Source organism: Chroicocephalus ridibundus, chromosome 2 (assembly GCF_963924245.1).
Source record: "Chroicocephalus ridibundus chromosome 2, bChrRid1.1, whole genome shotgun sequence".
In the NCBI taxonomy this organism is placed as follows: domain Eukaryota; kingdom Metazoa; phylum Chordata; class Aves; order Charadriiformes; family Laridae; genus Chroicocephalus; species Chroicocephalus ridibundus.
In genome coordinates, this window is record NC_086285.1 from 139,526,491 (window position 1) to 139,551,767 (window position 25,277).

General features: G+C 39.0%; 1 protein-coding gene across 7 annotated transcripts in view; it reads left to right on the forward strand.

Moving 5' to 3' along the window:
• Window positions 1-24,874, forward strand: part of RALYL (RALY RNA binding protein like) — a 411,166-nt gene extending 386,292 nt beyond the window's left edge. For 6 of the 7 annotated variants that reach the window (XM_063327131.1, XM_063327132.1, XM_063327126.1 and 3 more), the window contains 2 exons: window positions 3,549-3,727; window positions 21,780-24,874. In XM_063327131.1, coding sequence (XP_063183201.1) covers window positions 3,549-3,727; window positions 21,780-21,797 — 197 coding nt within the window. In that variant the 3' untranslated portion in view covers window positions 21,798-24,874. The remainder of the gene's footprint in view (window positions 1-3,548; window positions 3,728-21,779) is intronic. The other variant, XM_063327129.1, reaches the window with a different exon arrangement.
• Window positions 24,875-25,277: the final 403 nt, after the last annotated feature.

The following is a 25,277-nucleotide window of genomic DNA, read 5'->3' on the forward strand; positions in this document are numbered from 1 at the left end:
CAATGTTCCTTTTTTCCCCCCCTTCATTCTCTGATGAAAACTTCTAATGTATTTTGTGTGAAATGTGTGGAAGAAATTCTGCCTCAGAATCCGCAGCTGCCTCGTTGTCTGAGCACTCGGATTTGTGTCCCTTACCTAACTCAAATCTATGAAGCCAAAAAGACCCAACAGGACACGTAAAGAGAGCTCCATCAAGATTACTTAAAATGTTGCTGGGAATTAGCAGCTGAGGTCATGAATACAGGCAAAATAGATATTTAGATCTGGATCTCTCCTGTTCCCAAGTGCCTGCTCTATTTGCTGATCTGTTGAGGGGGTATCTCTCTGAACCCAGAAGTTTCACGCTGGCATCCAGAAATAACTCTAATGAATGCCTTTCTAGGGCAGAACAGTAAAGAAAAATATTTTGTGGTTAAATTTTTTTTTAAGAAAAAAACCAAACAAACAACACCAGCTCTTAAAAAATCCCCTACCTTTTATTTACAATCATTTTCTAAGTTGACAGACAAGGACCAATCCCTCAGCTGTTACAGTTTACCCCACAAAATAAGTCGAGTGCTTTTTTACAAGTGTAAGGTAAATCATTAGTACAAAGTGTGATTATCTCTTTCAGGAGAACTGTACACAATATGTATTCATTAGATTCTATTTTGTACTTTATGCAAGTTAGACAAAGGTTGGTATAATCAGTGAAGATGTAATTGCAAGGCACTACATTGAATCACTTGTGTACCGAAATGTTCTGAGATGGCGCATCCCTACTTCAGGGAGCTTTTATATAAAATTCATTACTATGCAAAACAACCTGCATGTCATTGTACTTTGATATCCAATTTTCACTTCTGCTAAAGGACTGTAGTGAACTCATTTAAATAAAAATCAGCTCAAAGAGGAAAACGTTGATTTGTATTGAATCATACTGTTATGCCTTTTGAAGACAAGCAATGAATAATATCCTCAGAGACGACAAACTGGTTTCAAATCGTTCACGTTTTAAAACACCAGGTGCAAAAGCCATCCTCCATATTCCTTGCCTCTCATCGGTGGGTGTGAGGAGAAAAAAACACCTCAGAGATACCAGTAAACCTGGATCCCCATTTAAGTCTCCTGAGCTGATGAAGAGGGCTATGCAGCCTGAGTGATTAGTCTGCAGATAATTGCTTCCTCAGCTAAAAGATCTGTGTAAGATAAAGCTATATCAGAGGCTGAACTATTTCATTTACAGTGTCAGATGTGAGATGATTTTGTTCCTTCTATATGGTTTGGCAATATTATTTCTTACTTTCCTCTGCCAGAAGGTATGGCCTCACTAAGACTGGGATCAGAGAGGCTCTATATCTCATTTACACAAAACAAAAATCAAGCCATCATCTTACCCTTTTGGTTTTTTACATTTGCGTCACTCTCATGAAAAATATTTAATTATTAATCTTAAAAGTTGTACTTCTGGAGGAATGTGATAAGTTAAACAGACCAGGTGGCCAATCTCAGTGCATACGTTGGTTACTGCTCTACAGCTGCGTGAAAACTCCTTGCAGTAACAGTTCTGTCTTTTACTGTTATCAACCCCTGACCACTACAATAGGGTGAATATAGACACAAGGATTTCCTGTACATAGGGAATCTGCAGGAATAGCTCCCTTGTTTATAAAAATCTGAATCAGGAAGGCAGGGATAAGAAGCTGTTTTGATGTGAAAAAACTGTTCGAGGAGAATATTCTGAAAGGTGCCGAAAGGTAGGATCTTAAGTTTAGCTTCTCAGAAGAGCCCAAAAGAGTTAAATGCTGAGCTGGTACTTCAGACTGCCCTGAAGAACACAGATTATGTTCTCATTCAGACAATTAAGTAAATTGCCTAATTTTTTGGCAGCTGTATCCTAAAAGTTTTACGATTTAAACGTATTAAGTCCATAATTTCAGGAACCTTTTCTGAAAGCCTTGACCAAAGTTGATTCAATTGCCACTGCCGCAGGTGAGTTAATGTCAGAAGCAGCTGGAGGCAGAAGGTGGTGGGGCAGGACATAGTAGGCATAGCTGATTCAATCCACATTTCCTCGCACAGTAAAGCAAGTAACACAATGATTTATAGCTAGCATGGTATTGTATAGACCACCTTACCAATAGAAGATTGGGCTTCACGGGCTGAATTGTCTACTAATACTTCTACTTGTGTGACTACAGTACTGTCAAAGCAGTTATCTAAGACAATTTTTTTTTTATTTTTTAAGTCCAAGAATCTTTCTGAAGAAATTAAGTGACTAAGGGAGAAAAGCTTAATTGTTCTATGTCTTAAGTAAATGAATTTGAAAATGAGGGACTAGAGACTAACAAAGACTGAAGAGATGAAAGTAAGTTGCAAAATAAATGTGCAGAGGTAGAAGGAAATACAAATCTCTTGGTTTAAGATTATGATACAGGAAAGTATGGACAGATTTTAATATTATATGCAGCTGGTAATAATTTATAGTAAAATAATCATACATTCATAGAACTGAAAAATATCAAGCTTCACAGGGAATCTGCAGATTCATTGGCTATCCAACAAGATAGGTGATGCACTGCTAGTGTTACAGAACAGTCAATCCAACAAAGAAAAAAATGGTTTGGTTATAGAAATTTTATCATTGATGGGTATTGTCACCCTCAGACTGAAAAGACATTGGTATTCCAGCTACGTGCAACCAATTCTCTGGCCCATATTCACTTTCAGTACATAAAGCTGTTCATCTAAACTCCTGATGTGCATAGGAATACGACTCTGATCCCTCCAACCACTCTTCTGGCCAGTCTGTCTCTGTCATTCCTCCCTCAGTCTGCCTCTGGATTTCTGCTGGCTGGATGAAATTCCTCAGCATATCCAGGAGTCTCACAACACATAATCACAACAATACAGCCATCTGCACTAAGCCAACCAGAACAGATCCTCTGGGCCTCCATGGAAATGGTCTTTCTTTTCAATGCTTTGAAGAAATGACAGGAAACACTATATTTGGGTAATTGGAGGGGGATATTCTCCAGTTACCTCAGCACATTATACCAACAGGGAGAAACTGTTATTTTTCTCCATAACAAATTTGTTCAGTTGTCCAGAAGGATTTGTTGATTATCTGTATGGTTGTTGAGCTATATTCATAGCAAATTTATGCAAATCCTTGTTCACTTATTGGCAATTAACAGCCTTCTGCTTCTCAGACTATGGACATTTACGTACTTCTCATTGGCTGCAGATAGATAAATGTACGGTGACTATGCCAATTGGATTCCCAAGGTAAAAAAAAGTCCAGAAAATCAAAAAGCTGGACCCACTGGTAAATCAAGCCTTCATCCACTGCATGGGATAGATGAGCATGTTGATACTATGCTTGATTTATGCATTAACTTTTGAAAACAAGGGGTTTGATCATATTTGCCTCGTAGATATTAACACACTGATTTTTACAACGCTAGCTCATCTGGAGATGGGAAGCTTAGGTTTCTTCCTCAGAGCACTTTTCTTTGCCACCAACAGGGAAAGCTACTGAATCTCTATAGAGTATGTTTTCCTTACAGAAGCTCAAAAGAAACAAATGGAAGATAATGCTGATTTGATCCAAGAGGAATGCATATCAGAGAATGCAGATAACTCTACAGAAGAGCCAATTGAAGGAGGGCCAGATGCAGATGGGGATGGAGAAGAGATGACTGATGGGATAGAGGAGGATTTTGATGAGGATGGCAGCAATGAGCTGGTAAGGAATAACCATGCCATGTCTGTCTATACAGTTGCTACAAGTAACCACAGAGAACCAACAATCTGGGGTAAAAAAAGCTGACAGCAGCACTGTGATGTTCTGTAACTAGTGCCTAGTCCTACATGCTTCAATACACCACAGCATCAATTAAGCATAGGGCCCTCAGAGGATAAACAAGAAAAATATATTTTACTACACTTAGTGATTTTAGAAAGGAAATGAAATGTTCTTTAAATTGGTTTACATTTATTACTTTCAATTTAATGAAATGTAGATGAGGGGTAAAAAAAAAAACAAGTAACCATGTTTTCCTAACTCTAGCATTTCAAAATCAAATAAGATTCTAGAATGGAGAACTTTTTCATTAGTAAACATGTGCTCCTCCATTATTCCCACTCCCTGTCTTCCATGTGTATCTTCTGCAGGGTGTGTTGGCGGCTACAGATTTTCTTGATGGAAGGATTTTTCCCTAAGAAATGTTCGGCCAAGAAATGTTTGGGTTTTCAGCCTGAGCCCGCACCTTTCATGAAATGCCCATCATGGTGCTAAACTTTTAGGTTCTTCTAGAGAAACATTAAAAAATATTTTGAAAGTCAGATTTATAATTTTTTCTTCATTCCTAATAGGAATGGATCACTCACATTGTTTTAGACTCTATAATACTCTCCCTCTCTTCCCAGCTTTCATATTCTTTTGCTTTGAGCAGAAATCACTTCTGTTGCTCAGTGTCACTGTCCCTGCTTGCTTTTTAACACACATTTAATGATGTCTGCACTGTAAAAATAATTGAGCGATGCCAAGAGAAATCAGTCGGCAAGGGGCACAACTGAACCACCACCAAGTCTGGAGTAACAGGGCATGCGAATAACCAGTGTTTTGTACTGCTTTTTGTACTGCTTACTGAAAACGCATTTTAAACCTACTGCTAATTTGAGGGTCTGTGTCTCTTTAGCCAGCAGAAGGCCCTCTTGAATTTATAAATCCTGAATAGCATGATGCCCAAGAGAAGCTACTACAACCTGAATCCCCTCAGCTTTTAACATATGATGTAGAATAGATGACATTACCACTTTTTCCCAAAGGAACAGGTTCTCCTGTTACAGGTATGAGGGACCTTTGTAAGCAGTTGCCACTTTGAGTTTGGAGGAAGCTGAAATTTTGTAACGCATAAATAGTTGTAAATATAATATCCCACCATGGGTAATACCTGATCAGCTGAAGTGATATTAGCAATAGGGGTGACCACAGATTAGCAAGACTGGTGGGGTTTGCACTAATTAGGTGTCAGACTCCCTACTACAGACACTAAGTGGGGAAGTTAACGTACAGTATATTAGCCTCTGATTGTTCAGTGCTGTCATTTCACCCAGCAGGTATGACATATTTACCATATATCTATACTATATAATGAAGCATAATGTAGAAGAATTTTTTCATCTAGCAAAGGTCTTAGCAGGAAAGTTTCTAAAAAGCAAGCAGCACAGGAAGACTTCATTAGCAGTGAAAGCCTGGAATCGGCACTGCCTCATTTGCACACTGCTGCTTCCGAGTTATAAGGCCTTTCCAAGATTTATGTTATGGAATTAGTTGAAGTGCAATGTGTTGCAGACACAGCTCCAAAGACAGCTTAGACTCTGTGTCACGCATCTAAGGCGGGGGAGGAAATGAGCTCCAGTTTCTCTGCATGCCATTACTGAGCCCCTTGAGTGCCGGGAGGAGGTGGCTCAGTGCACACGGAGAGTGGCATCCTCTGCCTTGTGCCCCAGAGCTCATGGATGACATCCCCCCAACCCCATCATGGTGGTAGCAAGGAAAGGACGAGCGCTTACTTGCGTTGCCTTGGTCAGGTGCAGCCTGTCCCAATGCCAGGGCGGTGGAGTCAGGCAGCCTCATGCTTTCCACCTTCCCAAACACTGGACCCTCTAGCTGAGAAGCTGGCAGTATTGTAGACTTTAAATCTCAGAATCAAGGTTCCCACTGATGTAAAATCCTTTTGCTTTTTATCTTCCCTTGCCATTTTCCCCAAGCTTTAGAAGAGGCCACATCACCTTAGTTTTCCTCCCTGCTACAATGGGATAACAACACTTTCTTTTGCAAGGCCTAGGGAGATCAGTGAATCAAAAACTGCTATGGATGGGATAAAGGATTGCTCTACATAGGATTAGTTCAAAGAAATCTCAGACATTGGGTGTTTCCCATGGAGAGGCAATTATAAATTGAACTGAGCATCTTTCCTCAACAGTTTTTATCCCAACGCTCAGCAGTATTGGCCAATATTGTTATAATACAAAGCTAGTAGTTTATGATGCATATGATAATTTAGTCTGTTTTTCACTTATACTTGCATATATTTATGGAGATATAATGGCCAGTTCCTATAAGTTTTACTTTCCATTCCAATCCCTGTTAGCCGTATAACTGGATAGTCAATAAGAATACTATCAAATATATAGTAAACCCAGCAGAAATACTTGGGATTTCAGTCTGCTGCTACCTGTTCTATGCCCTGCTATCTGGCATTACCCTCTGTTTTGTGATAAGTACAGTAGATAGATAAGGTTGTTATAAAAAAAAAAGAAGTCTTAAGAGATGTTGTTTTCCTGTTTTATGAAAACTACGTTATTTAGGAAAAAGAGCTGACTAATAGCAAATGTGTCGTTTTGGAATGGCGTCAGTTGCAACTCATTCGATAGATAAAAAGGGTGCTTAAGCATGAAAAGTGTTAAATTGGAAACAATTAGGACAAACTTTCCATGTGTAAAAATGTAACCTTGGACTCAGAATAAGAAATGCCCCTCCAAAGGGCATTTTTTAATGAAATCTATAATCTTTTCCAAACATAAAGTTAAAGGGATTTAGGATGATGATGAAAAAAACTCTTTTCTTTCATCACTAGGAGCAGCAGAGCAAATAGAAAAACATTTGAAATGGGCATAGCTAATGTTCTGAAGTCAGTTCAGCAACAAAAATTGGTTGTGAGTCCACTAGTCTGAAAAATGTTATTAGCGGGAGAGAGAAACATGACTTAAATTTAGATCTTAACCTTTTTTGCAGTGCTTCATATTTAGCTGTAAATCTCCTGACAAGCCATTTGCCAATAACCTGCTGCAGGACTCTTTTTGCTGAACGCGATACTGTTGTCTCTTTTCTGTTTCCCCTGCGACCATCCCCAAGGCTGTCAGAAAGGGAGGTGTTCAATAAGGACAGACCCTTTGCCAGAGTCCAGGTGCTGCCAGAACGGAGCCTCTGAATCTGTGTATGTGGGTCTGCATCTTTGGACTAGAGGACTCGAAAATATATTCCTTTCTCTATTTCTAATTCTAACTTGCAAAGGAAGTGACTGCGCAGGATGTATGCTGTGGGTTTAGGCGGTAGGATCAGCTCTCTAAGTTCACACACTGTCTATTTGGAGGAACAGGTTACTGCACATTAACTGAGTGATGGCAGCTGTCCTCATGCCTGCTTTCAGCCTAGACCAACTGTAGAGAAATGCGAAGTAGTTTAGCCTGCAGTCTGAGTTAAGTCAGGCATGGATTTAAGGAGACTTTAGCCTCTTCATTTGCCTGCTTGGCTGCACACACAAAAACACATCACATTCAACAGCTGCACACCTCCTTCATCCACCATTTAGATCAGGATGTTTTCCATCCCTGCATTGTCATTTTCTATGGACTAAAGCCCTGCCCACAAACAGTCGTTTTTGATGAGCTGAAGCATGAAAAAGTTTTATGCCACAATAACTTGATTGCCCATCTGAACTCCAGTTCAAGACATGCTGCATTTGAAGTACCTCTACTGTCATCAAACATCACCTATTGGGAAAGTTTCTTTTGTACCAACTGTTTGCCCACAAATGCGTCCCAGTAAATGTCTCCAGTGCTGCAGACACTCCAGCTTGAGGATGTTTTTAGAACAGTCCTCTCAGTCTTTTGCTACATTGACATACTGAAAAGTTGTTTAAATGGTGATATATGATCCAGCTATGTACGGGTATGCTAGAAGACATTGGTAGACCCAAACAGTTGACTTTAGCTTGCTCAGTGAAGAGTGTCATCTGCTTCTCACACACCTGCTCTTACATGTTGGCCTTCCACTGCCCCTTCTACAAGGGCATGAGATACTATATTTGTAGCTATATACATATATATATAAAATAATCACTAACTTGGAATGTAACTCCTGAGCTTACTCTACAACTCATGTCACTTAACAGATCACAAGAGACAGCTGGAGTGGATGAAAACTTCAGGTCTGTTTCCTTTGCTCCTTTCAGATAAAAAAAACAAGTTGGTTACCCCAGATTTTACTGGACCCCTGAGTCAGGCTTTCTTGCACTGAACGGTTTCTGGTTGCAGTGAATTAAAAATCTGTGCACTCCCTCTTAGAGACCATCCATCCATTCTTACTGCTTTTAGTGTAAACTGTCCCAGAGCCACACTGTGAAGAAAGCAACACACCTACAAGCTTCCCCTCTCACATGAAAGAAAACACGCTCCGAGGAAGAAAGATCATGTTCATGAAATTCACCTCACACACAAACCACAAACAGGCCACAAATCTTTGGAGCACAAGTCAACAGTGATATTAAGCAGTTTTCAGGTGCTGGACATGGCTTTAAATTGTAAGGAGTGGGAAGGAAAGCAAATAACCTCCTCTTACTCCTGTGGCTGCACAGCAGAGAACAGAAAAGTCACCTTTGCAGCACAGTCCAACACATGTTTTGATATTTGAGAAGCAGCTTGGCCTCAGTGCCTCTGAAACAAGGTCTTTCTGCTTACTAGAAGCAGCGTCAGCAGTGTGTGGAACGGCTGAGAGCATGCAGGAAAAGCATTTCTGAATTAGCGTGTGTGGTGGTTTCCTTACTCTGCTCAGTTAGCAGCTGGACAACCTAATGCAGGCCCAGAGCATTTCATATAACTTCTCTGAACTAATTTCAAATGGCACTAATCCATCATTGAGGAAGCACTGGTTCAAAATGAACTATAATTTATCATCACAATCCCCTTGTAAATAAGAAAGGTGGCATCCAATTAATTAGCTGAAAGCCTGAAGTATTGTAGATTTGGAAAAAAAAATTATTTATGGCTAATGCTTTATAAAATATCAACAAACTAATTAATAGGAAAGAGTTATACACAAGCGCTCATATCTATATTACATTGCCTGAGAAGAATAGCTTCTATCAAACTGTCAGCCTTTCATAATAAATAACTATAATAATAACAGCACAGTGGTGGTTCAGTAGTTAAGCATTCAGTAGAGCAAACTGTTTTCTGGTAGAGCATGTGATCCCAATGATTTCAAATACAATAGATTTACGGTGTCATAACTCAGATCAGACTCTGGTTAGTGCTTGGCTGGAATTTGAAGGATGTAGTCACAGCCACAGCACTGTGATTTTATGCTGGTGTAGCTATGCTAAAAATAATGAAGCCACACAAGCATTAGATGGGAGTTCTACAATAATGAGTCACCTTTAATGAGATGTCTTGAGAGGCATTTTTATTAAATTATATCAGAAACAAAAGGTACAGAGACTGTGCAAGGCCCAGTTCTAGTTACAATGTAGATTTACTGCAGTTATTTCAACAACAATTATAGTTCCCTTTCTATTAAGCATATTTCAGGAACATTTACCTCTCAAGGATATTTCGTTTCTTACTCTTGCCCTTTTCTTCACCTCTGCACTGCATGTTTTCAGTCTTTCAGATTCGTTTCTAACATCTGATAAAGAATCATGTTTCAAACATAAATGCCAGAAACTGCCACAGACAAAAAACTCAGGATAATCCTCTTCCTGCTATGCAAAAGTAAAAAAGTTATAACGTAATAATAGCTATTTCTTGTAAGAATTGATACAAATACCATTTAAATCAATGGAACCAACTAGTACTTTGGCTAAAGCTCATTAGAAACATTTTTGTCTCCTATAAGTAGTTAAAGGGAAATTAATTTAATAGCAAATCTGTATGAAACAGTGAAACTTTCTTTACTTTCATTACTTTGCGTGAGAATTCAACAACAAAAATACTCAGCAGAGAGTAGAATAAGATCTACAGAAAAGGAGTAAAAATGTCTGATTAATTTCATGTGGTTTAAGCCAAATTTTTCATATCTCAAATAGCAAGATTGATCAAATATGTGACTATGTGATAGGACTGATAGTACTTAATTCATTGTTGTAATCAAACTGGATTTTTCATTGTTCTTTTTGATACATATTTTTTTTTCTGTCAATAGCATCTGGGCAGACCAGACCAACTCTTCTATTATCAGCAGAATTACGCTGATTAGGCATGTCAAAAAGATCAATAGCTACTGTGGCAATTTGCAGCTGCTGAGTGCACTTATACAGAGTACTACTTAGGCAGAAAAGAGGACAAAACTTCTAATTAATGGTAACGGCCAAAGCAACGTTATGCCAGAAATCTTATTTAGATTACTTTAAATAACATTGAAACCAAGCAAAATTTAGTCTTTTCAACGCACTGAGCATTTTGGACTTCATTGAAATCTTGCTTTGAGTATCAGGGGAAACATGAATCTCTTCATTCCTAAGACAAATGAATAGGTAAAAGATTGTGTTCACTTGACAAATACCAGTGCGAGATGTTTGTACTTGAGCAAGCTAAGAAAGTCATTAGGGGCAGCATACCCGACAGATACTAATGTGTTGTACCTTCCAAAGCTGCAGTAAATCTAATAACCTGTGACTGAAAAGATGGAAAAAGTAATAAAAGCATGTCATGAAATCAAAAATTGTAAGAAACTTCCTGACATGCCCTTTTGTTATATTTAATATATGCAATAGCACAGTAGATGTGTTTGTTGTTCACACGGTGTTGTATGAGTCATTGGAAAGGCCTTGCTACCAGCTCCTCCTCCTCATTTTACCTGGCAGTCGATTTCTCAGAGGTAGGCTTCCTCAGTGGTGTTCAGGGTTTTAACCAGGTTAGTCCTGACCCACTACATAATATTTTTCTAATTACTATTTACATCCTATCCCCTACATATCACAGGGCAACCTGCAGAAAATGCGAGCACTGATATCATGCACTTTGTCTATCTCTTTCTACTAGACTTCCCTGCCTGTAATTGCGTATTTGTAAAAGGAATGAGCAAAATAATTTCCTCACCTTTCACATCTATTCCTCTGAATCTGCTCTATATTATTTAGTCCCCAATTAAAAGAAAAAAAACCTCAAAAGCATAAAACTTGTAAAACATTTATAATGTCAGTAATATAAATAATTTGCAACCATTAGAATCTTATGGAGTTGATACAAAAGATCTTGAAAAGAACGGGCTTTTCTCCTGTTTATCTCTTTTTTTTTTAAGCAAAATATGGGGAACCAGGAAGTTTGAGATCCATTCTCAGCTTTGCCACTGAGCCAACGTGGTGGGCACTGCAGCTCTGCAGATGGAATGTGCATGCAGACTCAGCCGCTGTTTCCGAGGTCAGACCAGTATGTGCCTTTGGCCCTACAGCCAACATGTGGGAAAGGAGCATTCCTCACATATATGGGTTAAACTTAGGAAACCTATATGCTTTCCAGTCAAGAAAATTGCAGATTTTATTTTTGCCCTTTGAACAACATCAAATATACCCCTCAATGAATTTGGTTTACTTTCGCATTCCACCCTGCCATCAGTCTTGACCTGCCTGAAGTTTCAGTCATCATTTAAGTCGTTACATTTTCTGCTAAGAATTATTAGCATGGCCTCTCTTTTTGAGGTCTGTCTATATGCAAGGCAACTCAGGACAGGTCCCTTCAGACCCAGCAGGGTGATCCCTGAAACCCTGCCAGCAGCTTCCAGCACAATGCCCGGACACATACCGCAAGAGCAGGAAATGCCCGTCATCTACACCCTGTCAACCCCACGGAGCACAGAACAACCACCTGTCTTCGGCAGTTTAAATGGGGTACATCTTTTCCAAGACAATAAATGGGCATAAATATTAAACGGAGGGGTTTTTTTGTTTGCTTTATTCTCTGAGAACCATTGTAAGAACTGGTCGCAAAATTCTGGTATTTAGACTGCCCTAGACAACCTGAGGCAATGGCTGGTTATAGCCCAATGCTGCACGAGGATAGTTCTAAGTACACTTATTTAGCAAGTGCCTGTCAACACAGAGCACTGGCTTGCGCGTGGGATTTACAGCCTCACAGAAGTTTGGCGATAAGTCTGTTTGGAAACAGTAGCACAGCTGACTTCTTGGTAATATATCTGACAAGAAAAAGAATTTTTGGTTACTGCTTAACATGTTTGAATGTTTTTTAGAGATTGTCTAAGTGCTTTCTGTCAAGCACTTGCACTGCCTTCCTGTGAACCTGTGTTTTGAAAGGGTAGCTTCTGTGTTTTCTCTGTTTTGCATGAGGGGGACTCTGCTGTTTGTTGACCCGCGGTCAGTAGATCTATTGTTATTTAGTATTCGTTATTCATTTTTGCACTAATTTCATTTTTTGTGGTTTTTTTTTCTTTTTTTCTTTTTTTTTAGGCAGGGCTTTGTGTTTATCTTAAGCTTTTGAGTAAGAATAAGATAGATATGGTGCTTGATGTTTCTGAGACATCAAAATATTTAATTTTAGTAGCTCAGCTTCAAATGTCAAACACAACTGTGTGCTCAACTTAAAAAAAAAAAAAAAAAGAAAGAAAATTTAAAAAAATGAAAAACCGAGCAACCTGTGAATTGATTCAGAGGCAAATAATTCTCTGGTATAATGTAATTGATCTTAATATTTAGTACCAGTGGCCGGTTGTGTTTATTCTATCTAAGTAGACCAGAACTAGCTCCACAGATTTTGCTAGCCTAAAATTTATGAGCATAGAGTCAATCTCTGACTGCAGTTCAGAAACGAGGACAGACAAACGCTTACCACCCAGAAGCAAACCTAGATCCCTTTTCAGAGGGGAGTGATGGTAGCTTATAAAAAAGATCACAAGCTTCTTTCTGTAACTCATGGCTTGTAAAGAAACATCCGATTTAATTGAAGTAACTCAACACTTCAAATGTGCAGACTGATTTCAATTTCCACCCCTGAATATTTTTGCCAATGTAATTTTCACAAATTCTGGTGGTGATGCTCTTCTTTCTTCTCCCTGTATTTTATCTGACTCCAGTAGACTTTGGGTGACTTGTGGAAAGTGCTGGGTTGGGTTTGATTCACTTATTATTTGCAACCAACATTCCTCTATGCTGTTTTGGGAGAACAGGCATCAGAATAGTAACCTAGCATAGATACCAAAGTGGCAGTACGAGCCACAGTGGGAAAGTGGTGAGAGAACAGGCAGGGGGGACTGGTGTTTTCCAGGCGCTCACTGGGACGCTGAAATCCTCCACAATGACTTAGGCCAGCCATTGGGCTTGTGCTTGTGTATGGATTTGAGCCTATCAGCTTAATCCTCAAATTCTTAGATTTAACTGAAATCGAGCAATTGCCATGCATCACACATCCTTCCTGGTGTGTCAGTCTTTGAAAGTAAATAGCTTTAGTTCCCCTAGAAAACACTCATTTCACAGGCTTTATCAGTATGCTTGAGCCCCAAGAATGGTGAAAGAAAAACCCTCAGAGGAAACATTTTTCTGTCGAAAGTCTTCACGCAAGCAAAGAGGGGTAAACACTGAGAAGTCGAAAGGTTGTTATTTTTCCATATAAAAAGATACAAATTTTAAATCTGTTTTTATTTTTTCAATAGAAATTACAGAGCCACTGCAGTTAGTGACCCAATTATTCCAAAAGGTCTCAGCTTTTTGAGAAAATATAAATGTGTTACTAAGAAGATTTTCTGCATGATTAATACCAAAACATGAAAGGCAGATTGAATTTATCTGTATGTAGGCATTTACAGACCTCAGAAAAGGGAAGTTATTTAGAAGGTGATAGAACTGTAATTGCCATTTCAACAAAAAAGCAATCAGTGAAGAATAAAACAAGCTCAGGCTGCTAAAATGAAGATTTGGAAGTTAATCAAATGCCATCTTAGGCAGCCTGTTATGCTGATAGGCATATCTGAAGTTTCCAAATTGTTGTTGCTATTGATTTCTAAAAGGACACTACAGTTTTATAAAGTCTTTCAAAAGAAGTAAGTTGTGTCCCAGCCACAACAAACAGGGAATCAAAAGGCTAAATACTTCTCTGCTTCTTCTTTCCAGAGGTATACTAACCCTTTCTCAGCTATTAGATGATTCTGCACCATTTGCAGACCACAGTGTAACCCCAACCGCACCATTTTGCTTTGCAATTTTTATTTTTAAAGGAATGTCTCTTGAAATCCTCATAAAACAAAAATGCTATGCACTACTATGCACTTTGCATTCAAATAAGTATTACGCAGGAAAATACCCAGCAAAACCTGTTTAAAATAGGACCAGCTTTTATTGTCATTTCCATTTGGATCACATTCCCAAACCAAGGCTTTCGCAGATAGCAGTCGTCTTCAAGTAGCTCTACATCCTGTATGTTTAATTGACTGTCTTAGTTCAGTACAGTATTGTCACCATTGTGCGACATTATTAGTCTTATCCCCCTCCTCCTTCCCATGTTTTCTCTGAGCTTCTCGGTATCTCTGTAATCTCACACTAAATGCTTCCAACTGCTTTCTCCAGCAAGCTCTCCTCCCTGTTCCTGCTCGATTTATTTGCTTTTTACTTCACTCCATCTGGTCTTTATGTTGAGTAAAACTTCTTCCTCCAAGTAACTGAAAATCTGCTGTTGGTTAGATAGGACATTCCTGATCTTATACAGTTTCTTTGTCCTTCATGGGGTTTTTTTGATACCTATCTAAACTGTAATTTGGCAATACTGGGAAAGTTCAGCAGGTGCTTTCTGTGTAATTAGTTTAAGGTAGTTCTCCTCGTAAGCTTCCACTTTTATATATTTTAAAAATACACTACGTAAAGTGTAGAGATAGTGAGTGTCCTCAGAGTACAAGTAGTTCCTTTACATGTTAAGCTGTGTGTTCAAACCTGAAACCTTGGCATCAGTAGGACAGGAAGGATTGCCTTCAGCATTAATAGTAATTAGACCACCACCTCACACTGGGGAATTCCTACTCCTCAGATCGAGCAGAGGTTAATTCAGTAGGAATTTTATTCTACAACTTTTTGACAGCACTCTTAATCCTAAAACCATCTCCTTCATAGCATTCAGAATGATAAAGGACAATTCTTACCATGGATCCCACTAGACTTGCATGTCATGGAACAGGCCCAATCCCAAGAAGCAAAAAAACACCTAGTGGTCTCCAATGAGAGTCATACCATTGTGAATTCACTATGAACATCTACTCATGTGCAGGGTTAAAGGAAAATGGGATGTTTCCCCCTTTGCTGTATTTGTCACTGGAAGCCAAGAAGATGTTGAGTTGCTTTCAAGGCACACTGGTATGAGCCAAAGGAACTCTGGACAGCATCAGTGAGGCCTTACTGCAATTGGTTTGGCTTTATCAGCCAACAGAGACCATTAAATGGAGTGGTGGGAGCACAGCTTCACTGAGGGGTAGCCTTCCGAGTGTATTCTGGCTGAAGGCTTCAGGGCAGCGAGTGCTGCAAAAGCACCACCTTCCTACCCTCTCATCTCTTCCACGTTCTGCTGCTCAGAGATCCTGCATCCCACCCCACACTTTGCAGAAGGACCAGTACTTCCAGCTTCAGATCCTTCCCACTGTCACCAGAAACTGCACTGCTAGTCCCCGAGTCTTCTCTTACAGCTAAAAAGGACCTTGTAGAGGAAGATTTTGCTGCAAAAAGTGGTAGAGTGGGAAGAAAACCCACCGAGTAAAGTGAGGTGGACAGATCCACGTCTTTCCTTCCTCCTCCTTGCTGCCCTCATAGCTCCTCTCTACAAAGCTCTCAAATGACCATGGCAACTCTTATCCCAAAGTCGCTCCATCAGCTTCACACCTGACCATCATCTCAATTGCAGCGTTTCCTCACTGGCACTTTCCAAATATTCGATCCTGTCCTCATCACTACATCCAAGAGTATTCATCACAAATCTGCCCACACAGGACTCCGAGAAAGAAAATATATGTTGGTCCAGGGAAAAAATCAGTATTTGATAGGGCTATCTCATTCTTACAACTGATTTTTAGAATCATAGAATCACAGAATGGTAGGGTTGGAAGTGACCTCTGGAGATCATCTAGTCCAACCCCCCTGCCTGAGCAGGGTCACCTAGAGCAGGTTGCACAAGAACGCATCCAGGCAGGTTTTGAATGTCTCCAGAGGCGGAGACTCCACCACCTCTCTGGGCAGCCTGTTCCAGTGCTCTGTCACTCTCAAAGTAAAGAAGTTCCTCCTCATGTTTAGGTGGAACTTCCTATGTTCAAGTTTGTGCCCATTACCTCTTGTCCTGTCGCTGGGCACCACTGAAAAGATCCTGGCCCCATCCTCCTGACACCCACCCTTTAAGTATTTATAAGTGTTGATAAGGTCCCCCCTCAGTCGTCTTTTTTCCAGACTGAAAAGACCCAAATCCCTCAGCCTTTCTTCATAAGAGAGGTGTTCCAGTCCCCTAATCATTGTGGTAGCCCTTTGCTGCACCCTCTCCAGCAGTTCCCTGGCCTTCTTGAATCTGGGAGCCCAGAACTGGACACAGTACTCCAGATGCAGCCTCACCAAGGCAGAGTAGAGGGGGAGGATGACCTCCCTTGACCTACTGGCCACACTCTTCTTGATGCACTCCAGGATGCCATTGGCCTTCTTGGCCACGAGGGCACATTGTTGGCTCATGGTCATCCTGTTGTCCACCAGGACTCCCAGGTCTCTTTCCACCGAGCTGCTCTCCAGCAGGTCAGGCAAATGCAGGCAAGTGAAACAGAGCATTTAAATACAAAGGAGATAGAAGTTTGTTTTCAATGATGAGTAAAACAGACGTTCTCACATGTACTCACATAAGTACTAACACTTCAAAGCAATTAAACTGTTCACTGAACAGAAAAACGATTTTCAGCAATTAAAGTATGATTGACAGAGTACAAAAGATAATGAGTAGGTTTCATCATTTGAAGAAAGGTTTAAAGAAGGTGCAACTGCTTCCTTTAATGATTCTTTATTAATATTTACCAAACTGTATAATTCCTCCTATGTGTTATATGTAGTAAATATTCTATCAGTAGCTAATTATAAAAAGTTTGGCTTTAGTGTGATAATTTTTATCTGGCATGTTTTACAAGTGTTATAAATGACATATAAATGACCTGTAATACACATTCACATTCCTCTGCTAACACCCACTGAACTAAGCATTTACATTTCATAGGGGAGCATTATATTAAATCACATATATAACTTTGTTACTTAGTCAGAGATTTCATGCTTCAAATCAAAGGACAATTCAAGGTGTATTTCAAATGAGCACAGCTGTGGAGTCAGTGTGATAGCTGATACGAATTCAAGGTTCTTTGGTAAGCCCTGTTCATTGCTTGTGGATTTCCATTCACGATGATGAATGCTGTGTAAAAGCCAATGGAAGCACATGTCCCCATGGTACCTCACAAACATAAATTACGGGGGTTTCCACTCAGTGTGAGCTGTTTGCTTAAGAGAAAGGAAGGACGTTGTCTTGAGTTAGATGCAGCAAATAAACAGAACGGCAATTTGCACTACACTTTGTGCAATGCATTCTGATTTTTCTCATTTTAGGGAAATATCTGGATAAATAATCACTAGCCAAGATTGGGGTAGTTTTTTAAAAGAAGTCTGTTCTGCAAACAGATTCAGTTTCTCACCTCCTTGGCTGTTCAGAAAGTACCTTTCATAATGAGAAAAAATTATTAGAGATAGAACAGAGTATGCCATCGTAGAAGACATAGTGGTAGCATCGGTGGAGCTGGATTCTGTATTCTCGGTTGCACAGATCACAGTACAGGAGTGAGCATCAGGTGCAATCAAAGCAATCGCGCTACGATTGCAGTAGTGCAAGTATGAGGACCAGTGTGGTGAGTGCAAGGACAGTGCAGCAACTGCATTTTCATGGGGCTTGCAGTTGTTTTGCAGAAAGTGATGTATGGCAGTCACATAACCCACTGCCAAAGCCTAGTCAGACATCAGCAACAACTGGGGAAGGTGTCAGGCATCGAGTCTCCAAATCAACAGGGCCCTCACAGAGGTAGAAACGTGATTTTGCCTGAAACCAGGCAATGGTCAGAATTAGCTTCAGATGCCTCCCGTACAGCTATTAAACTCGGAAGTCCAGTCCTGAGAATGGGTTTGTCCAGCAAGGAAAAAGAGGCAGGGGAGAAGAGGAAGGATGTTTTTAGGCTTTGTGTTTCATGCTCACATGTGTATGTGCACCATCATCTATCCATCCACAGTTTAGCTGCATTTTCTGGGAATTTCTGGGAAGATTAATGTCATCACAAAAGACATTCAGAGCCACCAATTGATTGTTTAAAAACAGATGCATTTTGTCAGATTAACATCTTGGATGCTCTTGTTGCTAATAATTATTATGGAGTAAACCATAGAGTAAATTCTGCAACATCCATATTCTGTGGGACTTTTTTCTGAATAATTTCTTAATTTACTACAAGGGAAGATGTTAATCATGTACATCTTCTGTGGCATTTAGTCATGGTGCATTCCTAATACTCCCTCTCAAGGATATATGTCGAATTTATCCTCTCAGATAGGAAGATTTATTCCTGTACATCAAGGTCTGGAAGATAAGCATGGTAAAGAACACTTTTCCCATAAACCCTGTGAGAAGGACCCTAGATATTTATGGGTAACAAGGAACATATCCCTGCTGTTTACGCTTTTTCAGAACTGTAAGGAAGAAGAACCTGAGCAGGGAAGAAGCTGACCTCTGTTTGGATCCAGCTATCAGAGATCAAAACCCATGCAGACAAATAAAGTCCACCTGAATGGTTTAAGAAAGCCAGCAGCATCCCCCCTGCCGCAGAAGCAGGGGTCACCATTACAGCTTCCAGCTGCTTGGGGAGGCTGGGGAGATCTGGGTGGTCCATCTCATTCTAAAAGACTGATGCCTGCAGGTCTTTACCCTATATTGAGCTCATCTTCTCATAAAGGGCTTTTAGGAGAAATACTTAGTGCAAACTATTCCAACTGCATCATGCTTGGTGACTATGAGGAACAAAGCTTAGAGGAGATGGTCACCTGGCAGGTGATCTGATGGCCAGGCTCTCCCACAAAGAACTGTCCTTTACATGCAGGGCATTCTTAAAGATCTACAGATGTAAAGACTGGAATTATCTAGCCTTTGAGGGGAGGTAAGTGATAAAACCATTAAACCTCTAAAAGACAAGATGGAAAACTCTCTAGATTTTAACTGAATTTTACCTGATTTACTCCATCATTTTTAGTGATTATAGTTTGGGGCCCATTAAGTAGAACTGTTCTTTCATTTAGTGAGGTGTTTAATGTCAGCTTTCCAATGTTATATACATTGTAATAGTGTAAAGTTAAAATTAATTGAATCTAGTATAATTTGAGTCTGATAAAAATGCTACAAGGATCACACTGGAACTATAATAACAGTAGCAATAGCATTTCTGGAAGACTGAAGTACGGTGTTATGCCTAAGATGACTGTTTCCAATAGCTCATGCTCAAAAAGCCACCCAGATAGGGGAAAAAAAAGCAGCAGAAATAATTTCAGGTGGAAAATGAACTAATAAATATTTCATAACCTATCTCCAGCTTTTTTTCAGACGTTATGATGGCAATTAGGACAGTATATACTGTTTCTTTGATATTGTCTACAGCTGCCAAAGCTATAAACTCAGTTGGGTTATTCAATTCTTAAGATGCTTTATGTTCAAATCATGCTTTCTAAAGTGGTTTTCTGTTAGAACTACATCAAATGAAATCCATATCGCTGGCTTAAATGTAATTCAGTTCATCCTTGTTCTGTCAGGATGCTTTTTATATATATAACGGGAAGGAAATGAAAAGATTAAAAAAAAAACATTAGTCATCATGAGGTTTTTTAATATCATCAGCACTACCATAAAGCCAGCTGATAAATTGCACACTATTCAGAAGAAAGAAATAGAATAAAATTAGTATTGCATTACACTAGACTAATCATAGCCCTGGGTTCCTGTCATTCTATGGAAAACAAAAGCTTGACTATTTCAGATTTTAAAGTTTCTTCTCAGCCTTTAAGATTATTTGCCTTAAGAGGCAAATAACAAGCCCAGGTACTGAAGGAAGAACACAAGATTTTGTATTGGTGGGGTTGGTAAATTTTTATCATTGTTCCTAAACGACAGCAAAGCAGCATTGATGACTTGGATCCAGATGGTTCACAGTAACGCTTCATAATAGTAACCTAATGAAGCTTTTAGTGCTGGTGACAGGTAAATGCTTGAAAGGTTTATGGCAGGGAAAAAGCTTCAATAAATAACTTGAAAATCTGTCTCTCCTTACTTGCATAATTATTGCTTTTTATAATAGCATAATGGAACAGCAAAGCATAGGTGAAGAAAAGGCTAGAAGAGAGAAACTCTCTCTGGAGTTAATAGGATGTACAATGGGTTTTTTTTTACTTGTTGTAAGATGAATAGCTACTTAAAAACCATTAGGCCTCCTAGACTTAAGGGGAAAATTCTAAAATCTTTTTCAGGAGTTAAAAATAGGCAAGATGAAGTTTTTCTCAGTGCAAGTTTCAGGATCTTTTGACTAAAAGAAGAAAGTTCTGGGATCTCTCACATGAGTTTCTCTCCCTAATCCTGGTTACCTGTGAAGAGTACAACCAGAAATCTGGTGCTCCCTTTGCAATGAGGGAGAAATCTGATGTCTGGCTGCTTCACGGGACAGAAGGCCAGTCCTGCAGAGACTGTGATGATTCTGATAAAACCTTTTTCATTGGAAATGCAGTTTTTCAATAAATGGAAATTTTAATGGAAATCATCCCTTTTTTTTCTGGGGAAGGAAAAGGCAGACTTAGAAGTCAGTGAAGGAGGGGGAAATTGGCTGAAAAGAACACCTGGAAAATTTTCAGGTTTTGGCCAGAAGTGCACCAGGGTTCGTCAGCTGATTTCTGTTTCAGTTACAGAAAACGAGAAAACAAAACAAAAAAAAAAAAAAAAAAAAAGGAAGAAATTGGCTGAAAGATATTTTTCCTGTCAAAAGTGAAAAAAAACCCCTTCTGTTGAAAATTTCACTTAAAAAAAGAAACGATCTATTTCTGTTAACATTTTCTACTGTCACTTTTCCAAACAGATGTGATCGGGAAAGTGTTGTCAGTTTTTCTGTGGGTAGGTGGAGCTGGTATGTCTTATGCTCCCCTGCGGCATCACTGAATGCCTAGTTGAAGCTGGTAGCATTCATGGGTTAAATAGCAGGAAGGACTCTCAGATTTCTAGATGCAACCTGCCTCCAGCCTCTGCTGGAAGAACGACTTTCAAAAGTGTCAGAAGACACTGGATTTTTGTTATTTCACACTGTGACTGGTAAAACAATGAAAGAAATCAAAGGATATGGAATTAAAGCCTACAGCAGGTACACAAGAACAGTAATAAAATAGACAATGTCAAAAGAGAGACTGAGAAAGACTCACTGAGAAAAGATCCATCAATCTGGTAACTGTAAGCATCATTGAAAGCACAGAGTCAATGCAAATGGTCTGGAATAAGGTATATAAATAGTGCAATGGGATCAAAGCAAAGAATCCTACATGCAGTTTATTAGATTGAATGCTATTACGTAAATAAAGTATTTAATTGCAAAGCAGCTAAGATACATTCCTCTATTTTCTGCTGCTAAAATAGAAATTATTCAGCAGTTGTTCACATAGCAGTATTGAGGGGAAGTATACTTCAGCCTCAGCAGCTCTTGTTTGATTCACTGTGGTTATTTTGGGCCATGCAGTCTAACCTAGGACTGCCGCAGGTACATGACTTTGGCTCTCCACGGTTTAAGGTGGGAAAGCCTGATAGATGTCAGTATTTGACTGATTCATGAAAAAGTCAAGTCCTAGCCCGCTTCCCTCTTTTTCCCAGTCGTCTTGGCTTCCTTTTGAGATTCTGCTGGAGGAAATTCTGTGCCTACATACTAAAGTGAGCGTTTCATTTCTCAGTTTCTACAGATCAAGTGATGAGATGTCACGTGTGAACCCCCTGAAGGCCGAGAAGAGAAACTCCGACTTCCCCACAGAAAATTGTGAACTGCAGTTTCTTACTGGCTAGCAACACCTTTGATTCAATTTGTATGAAAACTCAATTTACTTATTAAAATGGACGTTATTGTTCAAATATTAGAAATTCCATTTCTTATCTGTTCTAAGCTGTACAATTGTCAGATTTTTATGGTTTAGATTGTAAATGTGTTTTTCTCTGGCTAATTATTGGTATTATTTTTTTAATTTTGATGTCTTAAAGGCCAATGTACTGTATCATAATAATATGAAGGACATATTTAACAGGTGTGGGAAACACTGTATACAAATGTATATTTCTAAAAGCTATTTTTATGATTAGCATGTTTTACTGTTTTACCATATTTAGAGTCAGGTGATATTGCACTTCTTTGTTTACAGCTTAATTCAAACAAGATCACCATTAAATACATTGTATGGTATTTTCCATTATTTTATTTATTATATTCGTCACTAGAAATAATTATGTTTACTAATAGGGATGGCTGCTAAAAAGTGAAAACGTCAAAATAAGAGAGGAATCCTTGATAAACTGTAAATTGGATCCTCTCGTAAATTCCATTCTTCAGATAAGCACTCTCTGTGATACCATGTACTAGACAGTTGTTACAGCTGTTCCTGCAAGTCTCTAAAGGCAGTTTGTTGTTACCATATTGAAAAGTGTACATGACAGTCAGTCTCCTGTCTAGCCAGGTAAATTACTTATAGACTGCCAACATCTGACAACCTGAGTTAGCCTACTGATTACTTTTTCGTTTATTTTCTGGCAGTAGTCTTTCCACTCCTGAACACATAAAGCCCTCCTAAATGCCTGCAGTTGGAATAATGAATTATTACAGATGTTGTAGGGGGAATCTCAGTATAGAATTTCTTAATAAATCATATTTCCTTTCAAACAGAATGGATGCATTATTTCTTTGTGTTACTGAGATATTAAGGGTATCAAAGCATATATGAAAGTACCAACTTGTTCACCATCCCAAAGCTAGGTCTTCTTAGCCCTTCAGGTGACATGAAATAAGGAATATTTATTTATCTACATCCTCATGTGAGATACACTCCTATAGAAAGAGACATATCTTTAAAGTAATTGCAGGGGAAAATTATTTAATAGCTACAGCCTCCCGTGAGGGAGAGGCATTAATTTAAGAAGTACCTTACACAGCCAAATGGAGCTCAGACCCAGCTGTGTGCCAGTTTGCAGCACAGAGCCCTGATGTCCACTGATATCCATGGCCAGGGACATTTGGTATCATCCAGCACCACAAAGATGAACCCTTACTTTGCCTTTTCAATCATTCTCTGTAGGCTGAAAGCAATAGAAAAATTAAGGTACCAGAGAGACTCTTTAATAGATCAAACTTTCAAGTTTTATAAAAAACAGCAGTTTCTGAGATGATAGGCTCACCTCAAACAGTGTGGGTATGAGGAGGTGGGAGCTCAAGGTCTCCAGTCAGGTTTCCAGCATGAGGACCGTCATCAAGGAAGGACTGATACTCTTCAAACATTTGGAAGAAGAACATACATTTGAATCTAATTACCTATTACTGAGTGGGAATTTACTTAACTAGGAGACTATGTAACATAGCATTCTCAGTTATGTTTGTGTATCTTATATTTAGCTATTGTCTGTGGAGTTAAATGGGTTACTTAAGTGCTGAGTAGTACCTAGCTACTTAATTAAGGGAAGAATAGTATAAGTAGTGATGCCTGAGCATAAAGTATCACAGCTTCAGAATCCACCAAGGCTGACTGTCCCAGAGAAGCACAGCAAAAAATATTACTTCTATGTGAGTGAAATATTAGGTCAAATCAAAGGGCGAAATATTTCTCCACTTTCTATCAATTAGTATAGGTTATGATCATTTTTAACTGTAAAAACACAAAAAGAATTGCCATTTTGGGATCTCCATCTTTGGCTGACAGTTAAAAAAAAGCACTCCAAACTTTAGCAGTTCAATGGGCATTTTGCCCATTTCAATTATGCAAACTCTTGGCTGACTTACAGATGCAGAACGTCGTCCAAGAAGATCAGTTCTGGTGTTGGTGTTAATAAACTATGTATGTGAAACAGCTAGGTCTTTCATCTCTTCACCACTTCCATTCCAAATGAGATAATAATCACAGAAAGCACTCTATTAGATTTTTACAAATTCTTCCCAATCATTGCCCTTAGATTATATAGTCACAGAAATGATTGCACCGTCATAATGTTGACACTCTTTCACACCACAGTTAAAGTCCTGAATATATTTTGAACACAAAAAGACACCTCTGATAACACCCTGAGGCACCACTACATTTGCAAGCCAGAAGCTTGTTGTGCTGTGCAATCAATTACTGGCAAGGTTTCTTAATGGCATGTTTGCTTCAAATCACTACAGAGGATACTGGTAGCTTCAACAGAGCTTGATAGTTCTCAACTCTTCATGTACACGGTGTGCTCGGTGTTGTTTGCCATCATTACCTGTACTTGTTTTACATGGGTTTTGTCAGTTGTGGGTTTTTTAACATTGCTCATCCCTTGCAATATGTAAGAATAGGAAACATAAAGGATCTTGTCAATCAATTTGGAGAGTCAACAGTCTTATAGAATCCTTTATGGACAGTCCTGAATTAAACCAATTCATTTTCTACACAGACCTATATGCTCTGTGTATTTCAGATATTTGTTTCAAAATTGTGCGGCTGCATGAATGGAAAATATTTACTAAAAAGCTTTAAAGTTTGGATCAAGAAAAAATATTTTTACTTTTGTAAACTCTTGTATTCCATATTGTTGCGATTCTTCTTAGTTTTCTCTGTAGATCCATTTTTAGTTCTGAAAAATCATTGTACTTAAGCTATGTAGATAGCTACAATCTTGTAAGCAGTCATATTTTCAATAGGTGCCACTGCAATTTAGGATTAAAACATTCAAGGTTTGCCCATGTAGAGTAGATTGATGGTTCATTACCGTTTTCTTTAAAATGTTGTAACATAATTTTTACATGTCTGTAAATAAATATTTTCTCTGATTTATGCACTAATTCAGTTTTGTAATTTCTTCTCTCAAAATGTGGCTAAGAAACTTTCCAGGAAAAATATATTTCTCTCATGGAAAAACACCATTTAAAGCTCTGTAATACAACCGTCCTTCCAAACTTTCCAAGCAGAACAAACAGAAACAGGCATCCATAGTACGAGGTACTTATCTTAAGTAAGTAGGATGGAGTAAGACGGAGAAAAGTGCGGTAAATACTGCCATCATTTTAACAGTTCGAGAAATTTAAGGACTAGTCCTGTGTTAAAGTGACTGAGAAGAAATGTAACAAACTTCCTAAAAAGAAGAAATTCTTCCGTGGGGTCGGAGAGAGAGAAAGAGAGAGGGCCAGAGGTGGTATTTCATTGAATTTGGGAATGCATTTTCTTAATCTTGGA